Source organism: Coturnix japonica, chromosome 3, assembly GCF_001577835.2.
Source record: "Coturnix japonica isolate 7356 chromosome 3, Coturnix japonica 2.1, whole genome shotgun sequence".
In the NCBI taxonomy this organism is placed as follows: domain Eukaryota; kingdom Metazoa; phylum Chordata; class Aves; order Galliformes; family Phasianidae; genus Coturnix; species Coturnix japonica.
Genome location: NC_029518.1, coordinates 92,785,461 through 92,811,856, shown reverse-complemented (window position 1 = coordinate 92,811,856; position 26,396 = coordinate 92,785,461). Strand labels below are relative to the sequence as shown.

General features: G+C 44.8%; 1 protein-coding gene and 1 long non-coding RNA gene across 3 annotated transcripts; one reads left to right on the top strand and one right to left on the bottom strand.

The window, feature by feature from the left end:
• The first annotated feature begins 77 nt into the window (after positions 1 to 77).
• On the top strand, positions 78 to 17,059 carry LOC116653198. Its single transcript, XR_004306677.1, has 3 exons — positions 78 to 746; positions 4,617 to 4,748; positions 16,950 to 17,059. It is a non-coding gene; the product is annotated as an uncharacterized LOC116653198 (long non-coding RNA).
• On the bottom strand, positions 9,187 to 26,200 carry LOC107312297 (b(0,+)-type amino acid transporter 1-like). 2 transcript variants are annotated; one of them, XM_015859599.2, is made up of 8 exons: positions 18,415 to 26,200; positions 17,969 to 18,091; positions 16,251 to 17,001; positions 14,625 to 14,758; positions 13,301 to 13,430; positions 11,696 to 11,820; positions 11,207 to 11,294; positions 9,187 to 10,356 (listed from the first exon to the last, which is right to left on the bottom strand). In XM_015859599.2, exons 3-8 carry the CDS (start codon positions 16,992 to 16,994, stop codon positions 10,123 to 10,125), a joined length of 1,455 nt encoding a protein of 484 aa, XP_015715085.1. In that variant the 5' UTR covers positions 16,995 to 17,001; positions 17,969 to 18,091; positions 18,415 to 26,200; the 3' UTR covers positions 9,187 to 10,122. The 2 variants fall into 2 exon arrangements, with proteins under 2 accessions (XP_015715085.1, XP_015715082.1); XM_015859596.2 differs by lacking the exons at positions 17,969 to 18,091; positions 18,415 to 26,200 and having other exon boundaries at positions 16,251 to 17,169.
• Between the last annotated feature and the right edge of the window lie 196 nt (positions 26,201 to 26,396).

The following is a 26,396-nucleotide window of genomic DNA, read 5'->3' as shown; positions in this document are numbered from 1 at the left end:
TAGGAAGCACTTCTTTACAGAAAGGGTTGTTGAGCATTGGAATGGGCTCCCCATGGAGGTGGTTGGGTCACCATCCCTGGATGTGTTTAATTGCCGTTTGGATGCGGTGCTCAGGGACAGGATTGAGCAGAGGGTTGTTAGTGAGGGTGGTATGGTAAGGTTATGGTTGGACTCGATGATCTTTAAGGTCTTTTCCAACCAGAGCAATTCTGTGTTCATCACATCGTTATTGTCCCTACAGTATCACAAGCATGTGCACCCCTTCTAATGGGCAGCTGTAGTTCATTTGCTGCATAATGCAAATCTTGATGCGTTGTGCTGTTTTCCAGTTGCTCGGATCCCTTCGGAAGCGGCTGTCGTTCCTTTCGCCGGAGTTCGGTGCCCCCTGGTGGTCGCTCTGCAGCCGGCAATGCCCGGCCTGCTCCCAAGGCAGCTGCAGGGAGAAGCTCCGGGTGCCTTACAGCTCGTGGGAGGTGCTACTTAAAGATGCTTTTGAATTCGGTTTTATTTCTATTCCTTTTTATTCCCTGTTCGCTGCAAGGAAGTTGAACCAGACGACCTTTAATGCTGCCTTCCGATTCAAACGATGCCGTGATGAATCTATGATTTGACTTTTGGGGTTCATGAGGAGTCGTGGCTGAATATTTGATGTCCTTTCGTCAGCACAGCGCTTCATTAGACAGAAGAAAAGAGCCACCCGAATGAGTAGTTATGCTGATCATCTCATCTGTGCTGCGCCATGAAAGGTAGGGAAATATGTAGCTTATTCATATCAAAGCACCCGGCTCTGTTGTTCACCTGGAGTGCTGCTAGCAATTATCCTTGTGTCCCAATGTGCAGAAAGCAAACTGAAGCAGCTCTCGTGCATGCCCCTTAACTCTTGTAGACTTCAAGACAGGGTGGCCCTATCCAAACAGTCTGCTCACCCCAACTTCAAAGCTGTGCTCAGGAAATGCTCTGAAAAGCTCTGACTACCCCAGGTCATACCCACAGAAGGGGTTCTTCTAATTGCAGGCACAGCTTCAGTACTCAGCTATGGCATGAGCCACAACTGCTTACTTAATTCAGTAGTAAAGTCTTCCGCACTGAAGTAGTGGGCCCTAATTGAGACTTAAATACCTAATACCTGTTACTTAATAAGAGCCTGGGTTTCATAGTGTAAATTTGCTGCGACACCTTTCCACTGCAGTGGATTTGGGCCATAAATATCAGAAAGCCTCATCACCAGTTTCCCCAGTCTGATTTTGCACGGAAGTTGCAGGAAGCACTGTGTGGTACATGCACTGAGCTAAGTGCGACCAAGGACCTTTAATTTATATATTTTTCAGTTATATATGCTTCCATTCTCTGGAGCATCCTCTTTTCAGCTCACACATAAAAGCATGAAAGGAGTCAGTTCTGAGAACAGTGATCAGAAGCAGAACTGTTCATAGGAATCCTTTCCTTTCCCCTGCTTAGACCAGGGAAAATAGGAATCAAAACAGAGTTACAGTGCTGTGAGTGCAACAGAATGGCAGCAATCCTGGGACTGAACAGAATCACACAGAATCACAAGGTTGGAAAGGTCCTACAAGATCATTTAGTCCAACCTCCCTCCCATTACTGCTGCTACCACACACTGCTAAACCATATCTTGTAGCTCCTCATCCAGACAACACAGAGGACAATAACCTCTTCAAGTACTTAGGCTTCTTTCTTCAGGTGTTTACAGAGATGGGAAACCTGGAAAGCAAACTGTGAGAATAGGCTCTGGGATTAGGTAGCTTTCTTCTCACCCAAGAGATTTCTTTACAGGACCAATTCTGCATTCAAGCACAGCTTGGTCCGGAAGGCTCCAAGAAGCGTAATCACTCTATGTTGTAATTTTTATGTTTCCTGACCAAATTTCCTTGATACGCTAAGCTGTACTTTAAGCAAACTGTAACTTCACTTCTAGCAATCCCCAAGTGTGCAGTCTCTAAGCAGAGAGTTTATTAGTTCTGCTGCACCACGTACATCTGTATGACTGATGAAGAAAGCATGAGCAGGAGAAAGAAGACACTGCATCTTTGCTTTCATAACTTGTGTGGTGGTTTTGAGATTAAAACTCAGCCTTTTGGATTTTTTACTTGATCTGAAGCAATCGGTGCTTTTTCATTGCTGAGAAGACAATTTCAGCCGGTTACTGGAGATTGTTTCCACGTTATATGTCTCCCCCCTGCTCTTTTTTCTAAGCAGATTTTCTAAATGGCAGGTCTGTAACTCAGATAATTTATGTTCAAGTATAAATCTGCACCAAAAGCATGAAAGCTCAGTGGGGAAGGTGATCTTTCTCCTTTTTGTCAGTAAGCAGGCAAGTAAGTACATTGCCTGCTGTGGCATAACATGCTGAGGGAGCCATATGTGCCAATAATGGCAAACCGAGTCCTGTACGCTGGCTTGTACTGTAACGCTGGCAACAAGCATCCTGCAGTCCTCCTGCAAAGCTTCTCAGTAAGAGCTTCTTAAATACGAGCAGTTCACAGTCTAGCACTTGACTTGTTGCAAGTCGAAGTGAGTTCATTGCTTTCTAATATCCCTGCTGAAAACCTGTGTTTAACTCTCAGATTCTTCTGTAAGCAGTGCAGTCAGTCAGGAGGCCAGGCTGATCTACCTAGAAACTGGTATGCCAAGGCACAAAATGGGAAAGTGAAGACCTGTGCATTTTTGCTTAGGGTAAAAGGGAAACACAAGTGAAAGGGTGTCATCCCACGCAGGAAATGCCTTTATTATCCAAAAGAACTCTGCAGGACCCCCTGGCAGAGTAAAAGTACACCACAGAAAACTGATTGCCTTCTGGTCTCCTTTCTCTAAAATAATAAAGCAAATAACACCCTCAGTTGAAGAACTTGTCTGTTGCTCTAAGATAAAGATGCTCTGACTACCTAACTGTGCATCAGTAGTTAAGTATCTGCATCATCATTAATACCTCTGCAAACTGCTGAGAGACAAAATTAATCCATCTCTGGTTCCCTTTGTTCTCAGTTTTCGGTGGATGCAAACACCTTTGTCTATGAGGGAAACAGAGAATATAGGAGAAATGACTTGTCCAAAGCTGACAAGTCATCGGGAAGTTCAGTTTCCTCTCTAGGGTTTAGGATAATATCTGTAACACTAGACAGTTCTTTCTCTTTAGACAATCCAGATGATATATCTCATTTTGCTGCTTTGGGGATGATAAAACACTGGAAATGGCTGCCCAGAGAGACTGTGGTCTCTTCTTCCTTGTCAATATTCAAAACTCAACCCCAGCAGAGCACAATGATGGACCAGATCATCTCCAGAAATCCCTCCTTACCTCACCCCTGTCTTGATTCTGCGGTTCATTTCTGTGGCATGCCTCAGCAGGTCTGAAAAACTGAGGGTCCTGAGGGTCTGGCTGACAGGTCTCCTTCTCTTTTACTCTCTCGTACCATCAGCCCCAGCCCTTCAAAGCAGTTTGGCAGACTTAATGCTTGAATGCTCACTCAGGATGAGTCCTTTGCAACGAGAATGAGGAAATTCCTCAAGCAAACGTGCTGTGATGTGTTTGTGAATTGTGTAACTTCCACTTTGTTACCAGTAAAGTAAGATTCTTTAAAAAACAGTGTCATCGGGTTCTCTTTGTTGATTGGTTGGCTACATTAAGAAACAACAACCCATCCCTTTAAATACAGCATTCACCATGACAGCATTGGACAGTATTCTCTGTAGGGCAGAAACAGTGACCTAAGGAATGTGATGTGGCAACAACATTTGATGAAACCAGGTCTCATACAGAATATCAAGATTGAGAAGACTGATGCTGGAAATTACTATGCTGTAAGTCTAACACTTCTGTCTCATGTAAAATGTCCATGAAGAGAGACGTCCATGTTAAGAGGGACTCCCATATGACAGCTGATGGATAAGCAAAAGCTGCATGGACTTACACAGGATGGCTGTCACCATTGGTAGTGTCCCACTAGCAGACAGTGGCAGGAAAAACGTAGACAGTTTGCATAGATGTTCAGTGTTGTGTGTTCCATTTCATTTACGAAATTAAGGCATTCAATGTAGAAAATGAAATCCATTATGGACTGAATATTGACCATAAATAATGCTTGAGATGATAGAACAGAACAGAAATCAAAGTGTTCTGCCCCACACAGTTCCTATTATTTTGGTGGCTACCAAGGTTGAACTGAGGGATGTGCACTCCCTTCCATACATTTCCTTGAAGGATGCCCTTAGGGAACAGAGTCACTGCACAGACACTCACATACACACATATCCAGTAGTCTGCTGTGCTCATAGGAGTGGCTTTCGGACTGGAAGAACAGGTCTAACTTCTCCCAGGATTCATTCATAGATCTGCCCTGGCTTGGTTCCATAAATGCATTAGGGATGCAAAGTTTGGTATAGGGTGCAATGAAGGCAGTGCTGTGTACTTCTTCAGGCACAGGTAAATCAGTTTACCCAAGGAGCTGGGATAAAGCAGCCTGGTTCTGAGTTAAATCCCTTTCTTGACAGAATTCTTACCTTAAAATGAGAGAGGCAGAGACCTGACTTTGGTGTCTAAAATTCTTTAGAAGTCTCCACAGTTTGAGTATATCTTAAATCTTCCTACCTCTCCTTAGCCCTTGCAGACTGAAGACATGAAGTAAAGGGAATGCCGACAGTTACGCTCTCTGCTTTGCATGACAATTTGGAAAGAGATTAAAACATGCTGTCAACCCGAGCAGAGAATCTCAGGGAAGCACAGAAACGAGGTAAGATTTTGGGTACATCTCCATACTCTTTCCTTTTCCCCAATCCTGTTTGCTGCCCAAGGAACTGATTTACATTAGAGGTGCAAGTCTGGGAGATAGAAAATAATATAACTGTGGGATTTGGAGACAGATGCTATAACAGTAAATGAACATAAATAGTTAAAAATCCTGATAAAGGGACAGGACTAATCAAGCATAACTGTTGTGATCTGGGAGAGTGTGGAAGTGCAATACTTTCTTTTGCTGACTTACCCAGTGGTGGTTTCATCACTCAGCAGTTTGTCCAAGGTTTCCCAGGGGAAAACAAAGCAAGACTAAACACAGAACGTTATGCTGATTATGCAACCTGCAGCTGTACCCCCAGCAAACCAGATTTCCCAGCTGACAGACCTAGTAACATACACACTTCATACTTTTCTTGCCCATTCTTCCCATCAGCATTTGCCTGTTGGTGGTAACACGGATAGAAATACCAGAGTTGGCCAGGTATTACTGAGTGGGTTGCTGCTACTTTTTAGTAGTAGGTTTTAGTAAGGAATGTTCAAAGGATGATGCTTTTCCTTTCCAAGGAATCTCTGAGCGCTTTTCAACTTGAATTACGAATCTCCCTCTAGATGATAAAAAAAGTGTTATTTCCATTTTCTAAACTGAGGAACTTAAATTGTTGCCTAAAGTAAGTGTGAACCATCTACTGCATGGAGTTCCTCTTTTCCTTTACTCATTTTCTTCATGTTTCCCTCCAGAGACAATTTTTCACCTCAGTTTCTTCCCCTCTCTGTAATAATCCCCTCTATGCAACCTGATGTTGTACTCAGGTTTAAAACTGTTTTCCCCTTCCTCCTTGGCTGTGTGTTCTTTGCATAAGTGCTCTACAGATTCAGGTAATGACATGCATTAGTACATTTTAAAGAGCTGTATTTAAGTAGATAGGTTTGAATTGTTATTTCCATTTTATACATGTATGTGTGGGTGAGGAGGATTAGTCTGCAGGTAGGTTAAAGAACGCAGGTGTCTCGTGTGCTTCTGATGTGGGGTGTTAAACTGGAGAAAGGCCATTTTGCTGAGTACTGTCTTGGAAACTGCAGGGTTTGCCTGCTGCCGCATCACTGTCAAGTGCTTGCCACCACTTACCCCTGGAAGGAAATGAAATGTGGCTGTGTTTAAGGCTTTTGGCAGGAAGAGTCTACATAAACATTTATCAGCAGCCATATGGAGAAGAGCTGGCTAATAAAAATGCATCTTTCGGACGGCTCTCACAGAAGCACTCCTCGGCTATTAAAAATGATGATGGGTCCAGGTACATTTCCAGTGACCTGCTGTTAACACAGTGTATTCTGCATTAGTACTAAACTGCCAGCAGTTGATGGTGCTATGAAACATGAGAGAGGATGCTCAGACCTTTTCTTTCAACTCAGTTCCACAGGAAAGAGCACTCTGGCTTCTCCCCACACAAACTGATGGTGAGAAGCTCTTGGTCTTGTACTGCTGGCTGTCCACAGCCTGAATGCTTCAAGACAAAAAGCAAGCAATCAGATGTGGTAAATTCTTCTAACAGGAGTTCTTCCCAAATCCATCAGCGAAGAGGTTAACACAGTGCCAGCACCATGGGTGCTTCTCTGTGTGCCCATACACCTGATCACAAGGACCCCTGGGTGGTAGAAGAGCTCAGTCACCCCCTGCTCACTGTGGCTCATCAGGAGCCTTCTACCCAGTGCAGGACCTGATCCTGGCACTCAGCCTGCCCTGCTAACTAAGCTACAAATTAGCATCATACATAAATGTTATTTATTTCTAATTAATTATTAAGGCAGTATGGAATAGCACTCGAGAAAGATCATATTGGTATGTATCTGGCTGCAACACAACCCTCCCTAAATCACGCTGAAAGCTGATTTCCCTTCTGCTATACAGCAAATTATGTCAGGCTTAGTGCTGGTACATAAGGAGAAAATTTGTTACCCTTCTGGAAAATCAATGGGCTCTTGGCAAACTGGGTCGGGAGCTGTTAATCATCCTGAAGGCACCATCTGCCCATGTGCCAAGGCACAACAGGGGAGCCACAGCACCGCCCGCAGGAGGGCAAAACGCAGAGAGGACCTTCCCTGTAGAGCAAGGGTGGGCTGGGGAGCCTGCAGCCAAAGCCAGGGAGCGCGGCTGGGTTGGCAGAGGGCACAGCTGAGGTTGAAGACCTGGAGATGCATTGGGGAGCAGCTGGTGCTGGCCAGCGTGGCCTGATGGGCTGGAGCTGGCTGCTGGGCCTGGGGAAGGGACCTTCCTGCCATTGACTGTGGCTTCTGTGTCTCATCCAAACCCAAACCCAGCTGGGGGTCTTCAGAAAGCCACACCAGCTCCAAAGAACTGCCTGGTGACAGCCTGGAGCCAACGGCAGTGACCAGTTTGTTCCTGCTCAATATTAATCAGCACTTTCCTGAATCCCAGACATGGCTCTGTCTGTGGGATCTCATCTGCGAGGTTCAGAAAGCAGCAGGAATTAATTCAGCTTGAGAGCGTTGGATGACTCAGATTGCTGTGAAAACACCCCAGAGCAGAAATGAGACGTGGGGTAAATTCCCCCACAGGATGGCTCTCTATGGACTTTAGCTGAGGATACATTTAATTCGCAGGAGTGAAGAAAATGTTATTTATACTTTCTAAGTAGCGTTTTAATATGAAATATTCAAATAGGTAATCGGGAGACTCTTAATGGGCCGCACTTATTGAAAGAGGTTTTGATTTAAATTCCTCAGCCTTGGAGTCCCTGGCACATTTCTTTTCCCCAAACGAATTCCCAAGCTGGATTTTCCTATTGCTCTAATGTATGAAAATCAGATTTCTCTGAATAAACATGGCAGATGACACAGCGCTGATATTGAGGTGCAACCCACCCTGTGCTCCTGCTGGGGAGTGTCTGGAAAAGCAGGATGCAGCTGTCAGGAGTGCCCTGATGAGCCTAAAACAGCTTCTGGTGCAGCTCCCGGGGATGGGCCCGAGTTATAAGAGCCCCTCGGGCTCCTCTAACTGTGCTGCCTGCCTGGGAGAGGAGATTGAGGGGAAGGATTTTAAATGCTGAGCCACACAGGCTGCTGCTCCAGCTCTCAGTGCAGCGGTATTTCATTGCAATCAATAAACATCTCATCATAATTTCTGGCATAAAGCAGAGTGGCTGTAAGGAAAACAGGTTTCTTCCTCACCCCCTTCCCCTGCTTTCTGTAGGCTGCGAAGCATCACTGTAGGTAAATGCACCAGGACTTCGGTGTTTTAAGAGGGAGATGAGGGCAGGGACTGCAGGAGGGCAGCAGGCCGCAGTTGGGCCATCTCAAGGCAAGGTCTTGTGCTGGAAGTCACAGCTGGATTCCATTTGCTCCCCTCAGCCTGCTCAAGTTGTAGCTTTGTGCTTCAAGTGTGGCAGATAACCACTGGGTTAGGGTTCCTTGTTCTGTGACTGTGGCTGTTCCTCTGCACCCAGACAGGGCTGCGTCCTCCACCTTCTCATAGAATCATAGTATCACAGAATCACAGGACAGCGTGGGTTGGAAGGGACCCTGAAGATGATCAAATTCCAGCCCTCCTGCCACAGGCAGGGCCACCGACCTCCAGATCTGGCACTAACCCAGGCTGCCCAGGGCCTCATCCAACTTCATCTTGAACACCTCCAGGAATGGAGTATCCACAGCCTCTCTGGGCAGCTGTTCCGGCACCTCACCACTCTCTTTGTAAAGAATTTCTCCCTGACATCCAAACTGACATCCAGCCACAGGCACAGGGGAGAGGTGGATGCTGCCAGGGACTCCATCAAATGTCTGCCACTGCCATCTGCTGGATTGCACTCCTACAAATACATCTGTACGGCTCCCAGCTGCCAGAACAACACCTGAGCTCCATTGTCTTTTGGCAGGGCTCTTCTGCACAGAGTAAGCTGGATGAGGGAGGGGGCAGGAGGAGGAAGGCTGAGGGCAGAGGAGAGACATCTTGATGCTGAAGGAGGCTGCCTGGGAGACAAGCCCAGCTTGTCCTCCTAGGAGAGATGCTGCAGCACTCTGTTCATCCTCATGGCCATCCTCTGGGCCCTCTCCAACAGTTTCTTTCAATCTACTTCTCATGCTCCTGTTCCTCAGCTCACTCATTGACTGCCGTCTCGCAGTACAAAGACCAGAGCACAGCCCATGAAATTAAACAGTAGGAATTGATGACCGACCTTTAGAAGACAAAGATGGCTGTTTATCTGTCACACACTCAACCCGTACTTTTGCTGCTTAAAGGACAAATTTGACATGGTTGCTGTATCCTCAGAACAGAGGGGATGTTGTGTTACCTTTGGTATCACTGCATAACCACCCACACGTGTATTGAAACCTCCCATCCAAGGAGAGATGAGCCCAGTGCTGGTTGTTGGTTGGTCCGAATTCTATGGAATTCTTTTTCTGGTGTACAAAAGGAAAGAAGCACATCGACTCACTGCATTTCAATATCCATTTTATTGTAATCACCTTGCCGATCTGTGAGCTTTCAGCATCCTGTTTTGGCACTTCAAGCACCCGTGCCTGTAAACGCTAGGCAACATAAATAAAATCTCGTTACAGTAATATCTACAGAAAATGAAGTCGGTGCAAAATACAATACCTGCAGCTTCTCAGCTTCCCTATATTCATACATAAGCCGGTAATACATAAAGGCTGCCTATCCAAAGTGCAGAATCTGTTTGCACAGAGAGAAAGGATGCAACAGTAGCGATAACTCCTCTCCCACAAGAACTACGTGCAGACAAGACAACCCGAAATTTACTGAAGTATGCAATGTAACTGGCCAAATCCATACAAGTATGTTCTGAGACAGAGAAAGGACTGTTGTGACTGCACCTGAGGCTGGAAGGAAGAAGGGAAAACCACACTCCCAGAGGGGATACCTGAGCAGACAGGGTTGTTTTGCTGTGAGCACGTGTGCCCATGTTTTATTTAGTGGAGAAGCACCATGGTCACAGTGGGCAGAGCTAGGTGGAAATAGCTACGGGCACTGCCAAGAATGGCTTAAGGTCATACTGCAGGATTAATGCCTCCCAGTCAATCTCCTACTGCCCAATGCCTTGAAATGTGAGATATGCAATTTAGATCTGCTCAAGATGGACAACTGAAAAACACGCATTTCTTTGGAATCTGTAGGAAATGTGCTGAGTTGAAGCTGAAAATGAGAAAAACAACTGCCCAGATTTTAAGGAATCGTGAGAAATGATGGGTTCAGTCTCTTCCAGCTGAAATGTTTTGGTGGCACTTTAATTCTATTTATTCTCCCTTACAGAAGACTGCTTTCTGAACCTTGAAAAGCTAAGAGTTGGAATAAGCAAGGAAGGACAGCAGCCATACACTGGGAGGACATTAACTCAGTCCACATCCCTAGAGGTCGGAGCAACTTCCAGGAACAGCTGGAGATGCAAAGTGACCCTCTGTAAGAAGCGAGGGTGCCACTTGAAGCGAACCAGGGGGAAGTAAAGGACAATACCGCTGAGAACGAACAGGACTACGTAGAGAATCTCAATCTGGGGTTGGTCGATGATTGGAGCTAACACCAGGTACACGGCTGCCATCAGCACAATTATGGGAATGATGATCGGGACCTGTGAAAGCAAAACGTAAAGACTCATGTAATCCTTGGCCAGCGTGGCTCTGGACAGCCCTGAATCTTGTGCAGAAAGCTTTTTAGATGAAATCCTGAGGTATTATCCAGAAATCACAGTTAATCCAGGCATCCTGTTTCCCAGATCACTCCTCCCATGAGGCTGAACAGCCCTTCAAGAGCTACATGCCCTAACTCCTGGTCTTCCCTGCCCTCCCAGACCTGAACATGCAGACAGTTGTTTTAGTGCTAGATCTGCCCTTGCTCTTCAGACCACCTTGCATCCAAAACCTGAGCTACACACAAAACCCACATCGGTGTACACTAATCGAGTCTTAACACCCTTGAGCCAAAAGTTTTCTTCACGTGTTTGCAGACAGGTGGACAAGGAGCCTCAGAGACTATTAAATAACATTATAGAATCACCTGCTGCCTGGAGGAACGCCAGGAAACCCAAGAGGAAACCTCAACTCATGACGTCAGGAGAAAAAGCAGATAACTCCTCATGTCTTTCCACTGAGCTAATTAGTGGGGAGCCCTGCCAGAAGACTTGAGCCATTCTGGCCATGTCTTTTTATCTTAGGGAAGGCTCTCATATCTGGGCCATCTAGTCCAACCATTAGCTCACCACCATCATGCCCACTAACCATGTCCCTCAGTGCCACATCAACCCATTTTCTTGAATAGCTCTAGGGATGGTGCCTCCACTGCTCCCTCGGGCAGCCAGTGCTCAGTATGGTTACAGAATCTGTAAGCAACAAACCCCAGTGCTTTCTCGTTCCTCAGAATGCCATCTTATTCCTTTGGATGGTCAAGGAAAAGGGTTAGGGGGTTCTATGTTATTACCTCACCTTGTAAGCTCTTGGCAGGTCTGGTTTCTTGATTTTTAAATACAGAAGACCAGAAATAGTCATGCCATAGAAAAACCATGTAATAAAACTGGAAAAAAAAAAAAAAAAAAAGGCATTACATTTGGGGTGAGATCAGCCAACAATGTCAGACCCATTTTGCATGTCCCAAGTCCACATATCTTCAATTAAAAAGGATAATATTGATATAAATTTAGTAGTTCTTGCATTCGTTTCCTTTCCAGCACAAATAATGAAAACCTCAGAATGATCTGAATGTGACAGGTTTGTTTCAATATGAGGATGAATCACATCCAGTTAAGTACTCATTCAGAAGCATTCGTGCATTGCAGAGATACTGGTTCTTAAGTTCTTCTCTCCTCCTCCCTCATCAACATTGGTCAGGAAGCAATAACTCACGTTCAAAACAGTATTGAAAGAAAATGCTTCTCCAGAATGTCAACACCCAGCAGAGAGAAAGGCTGCGCCTACCTGAAATAGGTCACAATGCTGGTGAAGTTTCCTGAGATTATCATTATAAACGACATCGCAGATGTGAACAGCAGCGCAGGGGAAGGCGTGAGGCATCGCACGTGGGCCATGGACAAGATGTCAGGCTGCGAGCCAAGCAGAACGTTGTGTTGTCATGTCGTGGATTATTGCTCATCCCTACAGCTGATGGGGGCAGTTCTGCCTGCAGCCACATCCACTCTTACTCATCAAATAAGCACCATGATATAAAAGCTGTTCAGCTGCGAGGAATGTAAACATGAAAACCCTCCCCCCCACCCAGCAAGGACATTTTGTGTCTCTCTGATTTCACAACAAATTTGCTGGGTTTAGACAGACAAGACGAGGTTTTCAAGCTCCCAGTGTGACAGATGAAGACTGAGTCAAATCAGAGCTTTCCTGACTGTCACCGGGAAGCCAGCCTGGCCTTGTCACAGTCCCACTCTCCTGCCCTCTGTCACATCGCTCTGAGACTTTTCCAGCTCTGAGTGGAAAAGCAGATGACTGTTCCCAAAATACACTTTCAACAAATGCAAAGGAAGATTGGTTCCAGGACATGGAGAGAATGATTGGCTTCTTTACTTCTTGGTTCATTGGGAATATCTAATAGAAAGTTTGTTTATTTTTTATTTTTTATTTTTTTATTTTTATTTTTTTCAGTTTTTATTCTTATTTTATTTTTACTGTCATGCAGGTTTTTCTGCTAGGGATCATTCTGAGAAACAGATCATCCAGCAGCAGTATGACCCACAAAACCATGTCCCTAAATACCACATCTGTGTGTTTCTTGAACATCTCCAGGGACAGAGACTCCCCCACCTTCCTGGGCAGCCAGTGCCACTGCATCACCACTCCTCCTAAGAAGAAATAATTCCTGATACCCAACCTGAACCTCCCCTGGCACAACATGAGGCCATTCCCTCTTGTTCTGTAGCTGTTACCTGTGAGGAGAGGCCAAGCCCCACCTCACCACAGCCTCCTTTCAGCGAGTTATGGAGAACCATGAAGTTTCCCTTGATCCTCCTATTCCCCAGACTGAACAATTCCAGAGATCATCACCACTAAGGGAAGACACCAGTTCAGTCACCACCAACAACCTGGTCATTTATATACGTAAAATATCCCCTCCAGTGCCAAAGGAGCAGAGCTGATGCAGAGTGGTACCTTTTGCCCCTGTGAAGAAATGCTGGATGGTGTGGGTAGGAAGAAGCAAAGCAGCAGCAAGCTCCAAGGGAGCACTTCAAAACAGAGGAGGCTGAATGCAGTGCAGCTCAAGCACCAAAAGTGGAGCCAGCTTCCAGATGTAGCAGAAGTATGCAGATGTGTGTATGCGTACTTTATATGTTTTATACATGTGTTGGTGTATGTGTGAACCTAGTGGGAACATATGCTCAACCTTACTTTCAGTTGGACCTGGGCTGTGGGGCTGTGGCAGCCTGGCCACTGCTAGGCCACTGGATCCAGCCCTGCCAAACAAGACTGATTAGAAAACTCGTCTAAGGAAGTCTCAAGCATCAGTGTCACCTTGCAATTGCTATGAAGAATATAAAGTTGCTCAAAGCAAACCAGACCTTTTTGATTCCTTACCATATGACCTTCCCTTGCAGCAATGTAGCACACGCGGCCTCCGCTAAAGAACGTGCCATTGGATGAACCAAACGTAGACAGTGCCACTGACAGGGAGATGAGCCATGCCCAGCCAGCCAGGACTTTGTTCCTGAGGTGGGAAAGAATTCATTGCATAACATCCAGCTCGTGAATATACCAAATATTCGTCCTAGAACCCAACATGTCTCTTCACTCCATTATTCTCATTGAATGTTTTTTTCCAAGCTTTTCTACTGATTGAAAGCCTTCTCCCCACTCCCATCATAGTTGCTGGGAACTTTGTCTTGTTCAGAACAGGCAGCTTTTCTTCCTGCCTGGTATATTTCCACTTAAATCTGTCCACACCACTTCAAGGGTGGACAAAGCTGTCAAACACACAACACAAAACTCAGTGTTGCATGATTCCAGCAGATACTGCATTTAGAGCCAACTGAGTAAGAATAGAGAATGCAGTAAGACTGTTATCAGCATTGGAACTGTAAGGCGTTAAGCCATACATACCCCTTTCCAGTGTCACTCATCCCAAAAGTTCAACAATCAGCAGCTGGGCTTCCCAAAAGTATGGCAGTTGCTCCCGTGCCACGATGACTTCACAGTTTACAACTTTATAGTTAATAGTTTACAAACATAGTTTAGAAGTGCACTATCTGGGTTACAGGCCTTCAGGATTTGGGTTATTAACCTATTTGCCAAAACCACCTCCTTTTCTCAAGAGGAATCAGAATCTGAGCACCTCCTAGGATAGCAAGACTCCATCATTTCAAGTCAACAGTGTTTCTCCCTAGCAGTCTTCTTCATTTGAACAGGTTACAAAGCCTCACTAAGCTGCAGCCTCATTAACTTTCTCTGTACTTCCTTTCTCACTATTCCCAGTTAACAACCAATTTGTGAGCTCCCTCCTTTTTGACACATCTTCTTTTCCTTCCTGATTCACCTTTTCACCCCGAAAGTGGGCTCAGGAGGTTTAGCAAATCCAAGTGCAAGGTCTTGCACCTGGGTCGAGGCAACCTCCACTACCAATACAAACTGGGGGATCAGTTAAGTTAGGCTTTGTAACCTCTCCAAACAAAGCACTGGACCTTCAAAAGCCCTTGTTTGTAATGACATGAAATGCCGTTAGAGAACACATCTGGCAAGAGCTCATTTAGATCTTCAAACTGAAGATGGGACAAATTCCACTCCATGCCTGGATATACATCTGTACTGGGCTTTCATGAGAACAGCACCTAAATCTCCCAACATTCAGGAGAGAACTTGTGCTTTGCTAGACCACACAGGCTATGTTACCACAGGCAGAGCTCACCCCCAAGTAACGGCCACAGCTCCTGAAGTCAGCAGCTCAGATGGAGTCATGGCTGCGAAGTAGCTGACATTTACCAGCAAATACAGGCATGTAACCAAAGGAATAGCGATCATCACCGCTCTGGGGAGGGTCACCTGGGAAAGGGATGACAAGAGCGTTAGATGCAGCATGTTTATGCCTTTGTTTTCTCTTTGCTGCCGCCCACACTGAACTGAAACACATTTGCTCACAATACATTTCCTCAGAATACGTTCACAGAAAACTTATACCCTGATTGAGAAGGAAGTTGTTACACCCATCTCCCATATTAGGTTGTACATTTCAAAAGCTGTTCCTCAAAATAAAACAAATCATATACAAAACATCGTGCTTCATAGATGACCAAGAAGTCTGCTGCACACTTGCTGGTTATTTTCATATTGGATTATTTGCTGCTTATGGCTCCTGATGTGCTTCATCTCTGCATGAACATCCAAGTGTAATGAGTGAAGTACCAGTGTGTGCTGCATCCTATGTAAAAACACAAGGGAAATCTGCTCCAGGAAGGAATTGCTTATTTCTCAATGACGGGATACTACCTTTGAGCCTCACAGGCTACTTTAAGGCTCACCAAAGTCATCAGCCACTGCTTTGTGCAATTGAAAGCAGATAAGAGCACCTAGTAGTCATCTCAGAGCAATTTTATATCTAAAAAACGTGAGATATCCAAGCAATTTTATATCTAAAAAACGTGAGATATCCATTTTTATATTCTCCACTCTTACTGTAGGATAAGATATGGCAACTCCTTCTGTTGTTACCTCCACCCTGTCCAGGTCTGAATATCAGTACACACAGTCCTGTGGGAGACAGTGCCACGTGATTCTAGGATCTTTGCTTCCATTTAGATTAATATTCAACTGTGCATTTCCATTTAGACTGTAAAATCTTGCACACTGCACTGGTAGAAAGTGCAAGCTATCCTTGCTGAGCTCACACAGCTTGACAATGCTGTGGTGTCCCATTTGTAATCTGTATGGCACAGGGAGGGCTTATGTGAGATGCAAGTGAGCTACTTCAGTGCCTATAGAATGGACCAAACAATGCCTAGAAAGTACATGATTAAACAATGCCTAGAAAGAACAGGATTAAAGATAAGGGTTGTTCAGAGGCTTAGATTCCCTTATCAGTGAGTCTTGGCTTGCTCTGAAGTTCCCCTCCATGCAATGAGGAATGCCAAGTGTTTTCTGTAGCACACATTACAGGTGAGATCTTTTGAGGAATATGTGGTATTGGGAAACCTTCAGCAGCAGGGTGGCTGCAGCACTTTTCTGCATAAATCTGGGTATCCAGGGTGAGATGCTCTGAACTCTGAGGAAACTTCAACACTCAATCATCTAAGAAGCTCTTTTTCCAGCCACTGAGGTCTGGTAGTGCTTTCTTCTGGGTAGGCTACTCTTTTCCTTTGAGCCTCATTTTTGTTTGTCCTGTCCCATTTCCAGAGACATCCATAGGTGTCCTGCCCCACAGCAACAACAACAAAACAGGAGGAAAGCTCAGCAGGTTTTCCTTGATGCCCTAATCCTTCAGTTACCCATAGCAGCAAATTTGCATAACCACTGGGCTAATACAACACAGCTCACTCACCTCAGGGTTCTTCAGTTCCTCAGTTACGTAGTTCAGGTTGTTCCAGCCATCGTAGGACCAGAGCCCCTGATAAAATGCCACTCCGATCGTCCCGATGGCTGCATTTGTGCCTTGAAAAGCATTCTGAAAGCTCTGAGTCTGCCCCTTGGCAAGCAGCACCAATCCGCCCACCACGATCACCAGCAACGCCAAGAGTTTGGCAGCTGTAAAAATATTCATAACAGACATGGCCAGCCTCACATTGAGGCAGTTGATGATAGTTAGGACCAGGATGCAGGCAGCAGCCGTACATTTGATGACAACCTGTGGGGATGAGCATCCTGGGTAGAACGGTGCGACGGCGTATTCGGCAAAGCTCAGACAGACAGCTGCCAACGCAGCTGGTCTCACCAGGATGATTGAAGTGTAGGCAAAAATAAAAGCAGGAAAGGAACCAAAAATCCTCAAGATGTAAATATATTCTCCTCCAGACTCTTTGATCACGGTCCCAAGCTCAGCGTAAGACAGGGCTCCAAACGTGGCCAGCAGACCACATGCTGCCCACATGAGCAGGCTGCTGGCAGGGCTCCCCATGTGATGCAGCACCCACTCAGGGGACATAAAGATCCCCGAGCCTATCATGGTTCCTGCAATTAATGACACCCCGCTAATCAGGCCAACCTCTTGTTTCAGTGCTAATTTCTCCCCTCCTTCACTCAGATCTGTGGATGAATGAGACGAATCTGTCGTTTGTCTTCTCCTCATTGTGGACCTGTTGGGAGACGTTTCTTCAGAAGCAATACGGAATAAGACTGAATCATTTGAATAAGAACTACCTGAGGTCTTGAAGGTTAAGTTAATAATTATGAGAGTCACAGTGTTAAGAAGTGGACGTGCTCTTCCCCTACTTTGCATTCTTCCATTCCCTGTCTTATCTTACCATTTTATAATCGTACAGATTCTGCCAAGTTTGATTATCTTTGACTATCATTGCAGTAATGGCAATGGATTGTGCTTGGCACTACCTGAGTCATGCAGCACCTTACCAGAATGTGCCTCTGGTAACATCTTTGAATTATACTTCTAATGGCACCTGAAGCAGACCTAAGATAAGGAAAATCCTCATGCAAATCTGTACTTTATTCTTTGGCTTAAAGTCAAGGATCAAGCACCTGCTTTAGTGCTGAATGATATTTTTGCTCCCCGTTATAAAGTGATCAAACCAGCCTGTCACCCAGCCCAGCTCAGCAAGGAATATTTCCAGTTCCTTCACCAAAGACACAGAAGCGTTCTGCTATAACCAGCCCAGGCTCTGCTTTCTTGCAGAACAGTGGTGGGAAATTCTGGCTTTTTCAGATTTCAGGAAGCACAGGAGAAGAGTGAAGAGGCAATGAATACATTCTTATATGGGCCCTTTTTGTCAGCATGTCTGAGGTACGCAGATTCATAGCAGACCACAGTGTTCAGAGGATGCTGTCACTGCTCGTCATATACACTGAAACACACACGCTCAGGAGAAGTGCAGCGGCACACACTTTTGGCAATGCCTCGACCTCCTACTGATCTAACAACACGTCAGGATCTGGGGATGCCTCTGCTGGAAATCAGGATTGTTACAAAGCATGAGGGTGTATTTTGTGATCTGTGACATGTGAAGTACTGAGAAGGAGGAGGTGCCTGTACGGATTCCTTTTGACATAAAGTAAACTTTACCGACTACAGCTGTGAAGGAGACTTACTGTCCCGGGTGGTCTCTGCCAGCCTTCTGCTGTGATGAATACCAGAAAACGGGGTTGGGACCTTCCTCAGCACTTCCTAGACACGGCAGACCTTGATTCTTTAATCCTCCTCAACCACTGAAGCTTAAAAAAAAAAAGCATGAATATCAACAATTACTTTTATTGTTTGTCTAAGAATTTCTTCTCTTTCCCTGTTTTATTTTGGGTTTTATTATGAAGTTATGTTCTTAGCTTTGCAGTTCTCTATGGGAGAGTCTTAAGCTCTTAGCAAAATTCATGCACCCACAAGGAAAAGAAGGTAAACAAGTCATCCAATTTCTCATGTTAAATAAAGCAAAACAAGCTTTAACATCAAGTTTTAGTTCCTTCAAAAATGGGGGGGGGGGGAGGGGGAGGGGTGGAAATAATAATAAAGAATTCCCATTTAAAAATATAAATCTTATTACCAGACAAAGGAGATCATTAGAAAAGCTTTTCCTTTTCATAAGGTGTGCTGGGAATCATTCCTGACACCAACTGCCGTGTCCCAGTCATTAAGAGAGAGAGCAACGACCAGATTCACAAATCCCCTCAGTTAGATTAAGGTGAAATGACGTTCAAGGTCCAAACACAGCGATCAATTTTAATGAGAATTCCTGTAACACAATTACGAGTATCGGCACTCTCACAATTACATCTAAGCTGTGCTGCTAACCTATGTGACTCTATAGGAAATCGAAATAAGCTTTGTGTTACTTAGCAACTTTAACAGGAGGAAAAGGAGAGAGAGACGGACAGAAGTAGAGATCACCAGTCTGGGTTGCAGCACTGCTCCATCCAGTGAAGGTCCCTGGTCTGAAAGTGTTCACCCAGAAGTCCCACCTGAGCTGCTCCTGAGCACTTTTTGTGCCTGCTAGGTGTGAGGGCTCCATACAACCAGCACATCCACAGGAAAACCTGCATTATCACTGAACAGGGAGTTTGAGCCAGAGCAAGGCCATCCTATCTCCCTCACCACATCCTTGAGCAGGTCACCTATTGTCATTGTGATGGTCTTATCTTGCAAGTGTCTGAGGCATTTCCAGGCATACCATAGATAAGGTGTTTTCCATTGGTCTGCTGTACCAACTCACTCGAATTTACAAGGAAACGGATCCCACCTTAATTCTCAAAGCCATTCATAAACATTCTCAGCTGATCAAGGCATGGCTTTCAGAAAAATGAAAGGTTACTTTGTCTGCATCAAAGACTTTTTTAAAGTCTCCCTAGAAAAGGTGTGAGTTCTAAGAATAAACGCACACTCCTTGTACTGCAAGGGTGCAAATTAATTCATTTTGAGTTAATGGTTTGCAAAGCGCTTGAAAAGTTGAAAGCAGGCATCCCAGAAATGCAGAATATTTCGGATTACTGCTACTGAGTGACAGTGCTTGTCTTGTTAACTGGTTTAACTATCTGTAGCACAGTCGTTTTACAATTAGGCAACACTAGGATCCTTCAGAGGTCTAAAGATCCGAGGGTTTCTTTCTGCACTACAGACTACACAGACTACTTATGTGTGCAACCATACGTATTTATCTATACTAATCATATTTGAAAATGTCTTCACAGAATACAGCTAAATCAATACTAAAATAAAATGTACTGTGACTACAGATAGTTGAGCATCCTGGTCAGGTTAAAGAAGTATTTCAGTAACTGTGCTGTTGTAATGAAGAAGTTTCTCTTCTAAAGTGTAAATGTGAAGGAGCTGAGAGGATCTTTTCAAACCTTTATGGTTCTGGCTCCCAGAAATAGAACTAGATGATTTTTGAGGTCCCTGCCAACCCCAGCCATTCAATGACTCTAGGAAATAAAGAACTTCTAATCTAGTGCTGTAGAATCAGAATTTCTTCAAACTTGATAATGTCTAAAAAAATTTCTGTCAGAGCGCTCAGACAGCAAGCATAAATTAATGGGGAGGTCAGTAGCCTCAGCCAGCTCCTAAAGGGAGTCTGTTTCTATTCCTATGATCACTGTCACTCAGTTCTATCTCCTACCCAAGGGAATAAAGACTATAATTAATAAGATAAGAACCTGAGGCTACTCCTGTTGCAGCTAAGACAGTCTGACTGCTCTGGATTTTTTCTTCATTTGACTTCATTCTTTCTTTGACTGGTATCGGCAGTGGGGAGTAGGCGGCCATAGAAAGTGTATTGGCACCATTATCAAAACATTTCTCAAGATTGGATATGTAGAAACGTATCTCGCTGCTCCACTTCCATGTGTATGAGCAGGAGTAGAAATAAAGTACTGCTTTCCCCTCCTGGGGAATGGCAAAACTTTGTTATCCAAGCTGCCATGTAATACGCCTGCTACCGAAGCAGCTCTTGCTAGTCATGTACCTTTGACATTGCAGTGGCTGGTTGCCACCTACTGGTCTCTAAGCAATAAAGCAGTTTTGTCCAGTGCACTACAGCTCGCTCTACTTCAGGGATTGATATCTTGCATTACTGATTGAAAAGGAAACTTGCAGCAAATATTAGTTCTTAAATATTAATGCAACATAAATTGAAAGCACGTTGGACTCATGAATGAAAACTGTCCTTAATGTCAATAGGGATGTTTTTGTCCCAGCAACAGAGAACTCATCCAGGATAGAGAACTCAACCAACACTTTAGATGTGGGTTTCATGGCCTTCTCTACTTGAAAATGTGGGAAGCCATAAATCCAAGTATGCCCTCTTCTCCAAAACGTAGGCTTTTAGTTGTGTTTGCAGGCAGGTCTTGGTATAGAATCAAAGGATCGTTTGAGTTAGAAGGGATCCTTAACGACCATCTAGTCCAATTCCCCTGCAACTGAGCAGGGACATCTACATCTCCATCAGGTGCTCAGAGCCCCATCCAGCCTGACCTTGAATTTCTCCAGGGCAGGGCATCTGCCACCTCTCTGGGCAACCTGTGCTAGTGCCTCAGCATCACCTGTACTTGTAATATAAGCAAAGATATCTGTTGAAAGGAGGGAGGCAACAAAAGGCAGGAAACTGAAGCTCTGAAATAGGTTTTGAACCCATAAGAAAAATGGAGCAGAAAGAAAACATGTCACATGTGCGCTATGTGGAAATAGAAGGAAAAGTTGACTCACTCAGAAGCGTCTGCCTGGGGAGGGGGTGCCTTCCAGGAGCCCAGCCAGCAGCACTGCTGGCTTCCAGCTATCAGAGCTGACCTGCACTCAGTCAGGGGCCGAATGGTGAACTCCAGGCTGCCGCTGCCACTCAGTAAGACCTCAGCACATTTTGTGACCGCTAAACTGAAATACTGGCTTTCGTTCTGCACGATGAAGTGTTGCACGTTCTGCCAATCAGATACTGAACATTTTGTTTCGTTGTCTTAACTGTGTTCAGGAGGAAGCTGTTGGTGTTGTACTGTATGTTCTGTGCTGCCCAATGGAGCTGTACACTGGGCAGTAGCACTCTGACTCCTCCATGTTGCGTGGTTGTAAGTGAAAGAACTCATATAGAAAATAGTAATGGAGTAACACAAAGCAAGAATCATAGCTGAAAAGAAAATAATTATCCCTTTCATCAGTACTGGTCCCACTGCTGCATGCAAAGGTCAGGACTTGTTACTTAAAGTTTATGTTATAAATATCAAATAAAAATAGACAATATAATTAAGAAGATTTATAATAAAATTAGAAAAGAGAATTCTGCTTCTAATCTGATTAGAGTAGCATTCTGAAGCTAAACAGGCAAATAAAGAATGTGCTTTTGCCAGTAGACGCCGCATACATTGGAAAGCAATACAACCACAGAAGATCCCAAGAGACACCCAGACAGCAACAGGAGACTCTGTGTGTAGGTGTTCGTTCCCCAACCCGGGGGAGTGCTGACAAAACAACACAAAACAAAGAGAAAAAAGCAACAGCTTTAGACCGATGCTGGCTCCAAGATTCCCCATGTAGGCACTGCAGACACTTACTGTACCAATACTGTTGTGTTGCTGCATTTACTTTCACCTGTTCGCATCCACATTTCCTGGTTTAATGTGGTGACTCAACCACCTCCATGGGCAAAAATGCATTCCTACATTCATGAATAGGTTGCACTTTCCCTAATACTAAATGGTTTGTTATTTCTAAAACAAACTTTTACAGCACTCACTTGGAGTTTCAACTATAACTGTATAATCACTGTGTCAGGTATCAATCTGTAATAAAACAGTGTCATCTCTACAATTCTTATTAAATATACCATAATGTTGCAGGTCCAAATCAAGCCAGCTTCTCTTAGATTCAAAGGGGACATAGTGACCGTGTGTATATAACTCAAAATCTTAAAGAATTTCCCAAAACCAACCTTGTATCACAAGCGACATTCCAGGTTATACCGGCTGATAGAAAACAGCCCAGAGGACCGGTTGAAGTGCAGCCTGTTAAATGAATTACAGCCTTGTGTTTTACACTCATATAAAGACTATTCCTGTACTCAGTGCAACCCCTGCACTTTGTGCCCGCTCCTCCTGGTCAGCTGCAGCCAGGGAAGGCATCTTCCTCCCGGCAGCCCAAGTGGCTGAGGAGCTGCTTGACCATCTGGAAAGACACTCAGAGAAACACAGCCAGGAAGGAAAGTAGGGTAACGTGTCTTGCAGCAGCTCATGGCAATGCTGTAGGCTGCCTCTCTGCCTGTTTACCTTCTTTTGGTCGTGCTGTAAGTGCAGGGTGGGGCTGGGTAGGCTTATCCCTACATCACACTTACTGCCATCAACACGTGGGACGGGTCCATACTGCAGTTCCCCAGCACTGAGTGGGGTGTCCATAGAGCCAAGCACAGTGTAAGGGCAGGCTTTGTCCCCATGTGCCCAGAGCATTTCATGTGTGGGGTGGGCATGGGTGTGCCAGGGGCTCCAGGTTGGACCTGGGCACCAAGGAGGTGATTTCCTAGGAAAAGCTTAGGCAGAGATAAGAGGGGCTCATCCCGTCTCCATGTCTGTTACTGCCTACCTTCTCCAAGAGCCAAGATAAGGGTTTAATTTTAACAGCCTATTTAATTATAACCTCACTTTGACTCTGGCAAATGTCAAGAGAAAAAAAAAGAAAACAACACACATTTGCCTGGAAAAATCACATAGGTGATGATGCTGTGCTATATATCTCTGACTGATGCTTTATGAAACTGTAACGAACATCTTTTGCAGTTAATGTTTCATCTCGTACAGCTTTGCCAATAGAAAAACTAATGATCTTGGGAAGATAGTGATGTGTTGATACTGTAATTGCTCCCATCTGTAGCTTTGGTTAAAGTTATAAATAGATATGAATAAAAGGATGAAATGAATTACCACATCTTTTCTTGGGCCTTACAGGGGAAGCATGTGTGGGAGAGGGGAAAAGAATCCTACCAGCTTATAATTCCATTTGGTATTTTTATTTGAGATTGTATGAAGAAAAGGACTGTGCTTAAAGGTTTGCAGGATTCATTCTGGTCCCAGATTGCAGCTTCCTAATCGCCCTTGTTGGTGCTGCAGTCAGCTGACAAATTCATGGCATAATGATGATATTCCAGAATCCCTCTGAAGTAATACTGCTCTCTTAGATGCCATTTAATAAATCCACGGACGCTGCCTTCCAGTTTTCACCCCTTAGCCAAACTGAGTGGATAGGGACTTTTATTCGTGCATACAAACTTCCTGTTTTGCAATCCACGAATAGGACGTATTGGGAGGGGAGGAAGAAGTTTTCCAGCTGAACTGGATTCCTGTCTAGATCCAGCTGAAGCCAGTAGGCACAGCGAGCTTCAGGCTCTGGGGTGTGTGGGCTGGTACCTATTTTTCCTGTGCCAGGGGAAAGGGAATTAATGACACCACTTTGAACAGCTAATCTCTGCTTCCCACTTGCAAAGCTCTTTGCCCCCAGTGTTACAGAACAGCAAAGGCACAGCTGGCTGGATGGTGGCTTCTCCCCACATTCACAGAAAAACAAAGAGCTGCTCTTCCTTCTCACCCTGCCTTTTCCTTCTGCTACAGGCACAGTCACCCTTTGGGCTCCCACCCCTGTGCTTGGGGTGTGGATGCAGCAGCGGCTGTTGGGCCCAGATAGGAGATTAGCTGAAGGCAGGAGCCCTCTACTGCAAGAGGGGAAGAGCTGATTCCAAAACAGCATTTTGCAGTGTCAGAAAATGCATTATTTAATCTCAGTGGCTTTTCTGTTTTGTTTTGCTGTGTGTTTAAGTTACTGCCTAGGAAGAGGAATACATTTGAAACAGCAGAGGTACCTTAAAAGTCTGTAAAGCCTGCAGATGTAGTTAAAGGTAAGCCCACATATGCATGAGCACGCTGCCACTATTTATGCAACACTTTATGCAATACACACATAACTTTGACACCTACTTTTTAGTGTTACAGCACTCAACCATTTTGTTTATTGTCCTTCTTGAGTCTCTTTCAGTCATTGTATACTCACTGTGCTGTGCCTTATTGCTCTGAAGGCACATTTGACATAGAATATATTTTGCTTTCTTACCAGTGGGTGTGTCTTCACAGCAAAACAGCAAGCCAGAAGGGTGGCCTTTACCAGCTCTGAGCTGATATGCTTGTGCTGTATTTTGGTATTCAAATGATGTGTTCAGTCATGCAGACACATTGAGTTGCTTGTGGTCAGCCCACTTTGCACAGTAAGAACAAGAATATATAATCCAGTAATCACAACACAAGAGCAAAGATGAGAACAGGAGTCCACAGATGTTATGTAAGCTCCACTTAGTGCAGAGCTGCTTCTTTTGGTCCCTATCAGAAGAACCTGCTGCAGGTGGCAGGATGAGTATTGCAGTCAGCAATAGGTGCAGGGGGCACTGATGAACCTGAGAAGAGAGAAGTAATAGAAGCACAAAGTGCTGCTGCAGATATCTGTTCTAGTTTATGCTTGGTACTACAGCTCCTAATTTGTTTGGATGCAGATTCTAGATCATTTGCACTGGCGAAACTTTATGCAACCTAATTACAATTTGCACAAAACAAATGACTATTACTGCCTTCTTTTTCAAGAGCTCTTGTGATTACTTCATTGCTTGGGACAGTTCTTTGAACTTCTTTACCTTCTATTAGAAATAAGAGTGTTTTTACTCATTACGTTGTAATGTATGAAATGAGTGAGAATCAATGTAATGCTTATCTCTGAGGTTTCATTCTTTGTGCTGAATACAATAGGCGATCCTCAGTTTTAAGAGCCACAATCTGCACTTAGCACACAGAGTTTCTGGAACTCATTTCTCCAAAGGAAAGAAAAAGGTACTTCTGTTGAGACAAGAAAGCTTTTTTCTTAAGATAAGGGCCAATAGCCACTCTGCTGTGGATGAGATGAACATAGAACTGAAAACCAGCTGGTGTTATCTCTGACTTTGCCACTCCACAGCTATTCCCATTTATATACATGAAATGATGTCATTAGTCACTCCTGTTACAATGGCTGTCTCTGGTTGTTGCAACTCTGAGGTATGTTTCTGAGCCGTGTTTATACCCCAGCCAATTAGGAGGAGGTGAATGACTCAGGGACAAAAGCTGTCTTACTGGTGAAACGAGTGTTCAGTTGACTCCTGGGCAGCGTTAGCACAGACTTGGCAAAGCCCTTCCACAAGATATACTTGCCTATGGAGCTTCAGGCAGAATTAGTGCAAGGAGATGCTGCAGCAGGAGCTGCATTAATGAACAGGCTGTGTAGGCCAAAGGGACTCTGAGTCAGTGCAGTGAATGACCATGGAAAGTCTGTGTTTGTAAAGCAAAGGTGAGGAAAAAGGATGTGTGGGTGGGAAAGTCCCTCTGTGCAAAATCTACAATGTGTAAGTAATGCATGAGGCCCCAGGGAGAGGCTGCCTGAAGGGGATGCTGGGGCACTGGGCTACAGCTCTCATCTCAGTACAAGCTCCTAAATATCACAGCCACTGCTGGCCTAAAACATGAAATACCAAGGGAGTCCCACAGCCATGCATTTAGCAATGAATCTTGTGGAGGTGGTATTTCAGTATTTTTAATTAATTATGGGTATGTCTGTTGACAAAGTGGTATCCAGAACTGTGCACAAGCTGCCAGATGCAGCGTGTGGTATAATTAATAACTTCATCAAACCAGGACCTGCTCCTGTGAACGCACAAAGCATTCATCTGAGTCAGCACTTCTCGTGGACATGTAGGTAACAAGGGATGTGCTCAGGGGATGTCCTGCCACTCCAGGGCCCTGCTCTGGAATGTGGACAGATAGCTGTCATCAATTGGGACCTGCAGTGCTGTGCAGCCTGAAGGTGGTAGGTGTCCAGCCCAGAACTGGACACAATATTCCAGATGAGGCCTCACCAGGGCAGAGTAGAGGGGGAGGATCACCTCCTTCGACCTGCTGGACACGCTCTTTTTAATACACCCCAGTATGCCATTGGCTTTTTTGGCTACAAGGGCACACTGATGGCTCATGGTCAATCTGTCGTCCA

What these genes read in the sequence shown, in the direction of transcription:
- LOC107312297 (XM_015859596.2), bottom strand. Translation starts at nt 17,144, where the DNA reads ATGCAAAGTAGGGGAAGAGCACGTCCACTTCTTAACACTGTGACTCTC. An exon ending in GCTGTGGCCGTTACTTGGGG is followed by an intron (nt 13,431 to 14,624) that starts GTGAGCTCTGCC and finishes TTCCCACCTCAG; the next exon opens with GAACAAAGTCCTGGCTGGCT. An exon ending in ACCTGCCAAGAGCTTACAAG is followed by an intron (nt 10,357 to 11,206) that starts GTGAGGTAATAA and finishes TTGCTTTCACAG; the next exon opens with GTCCCGATCATCATTCCCAT.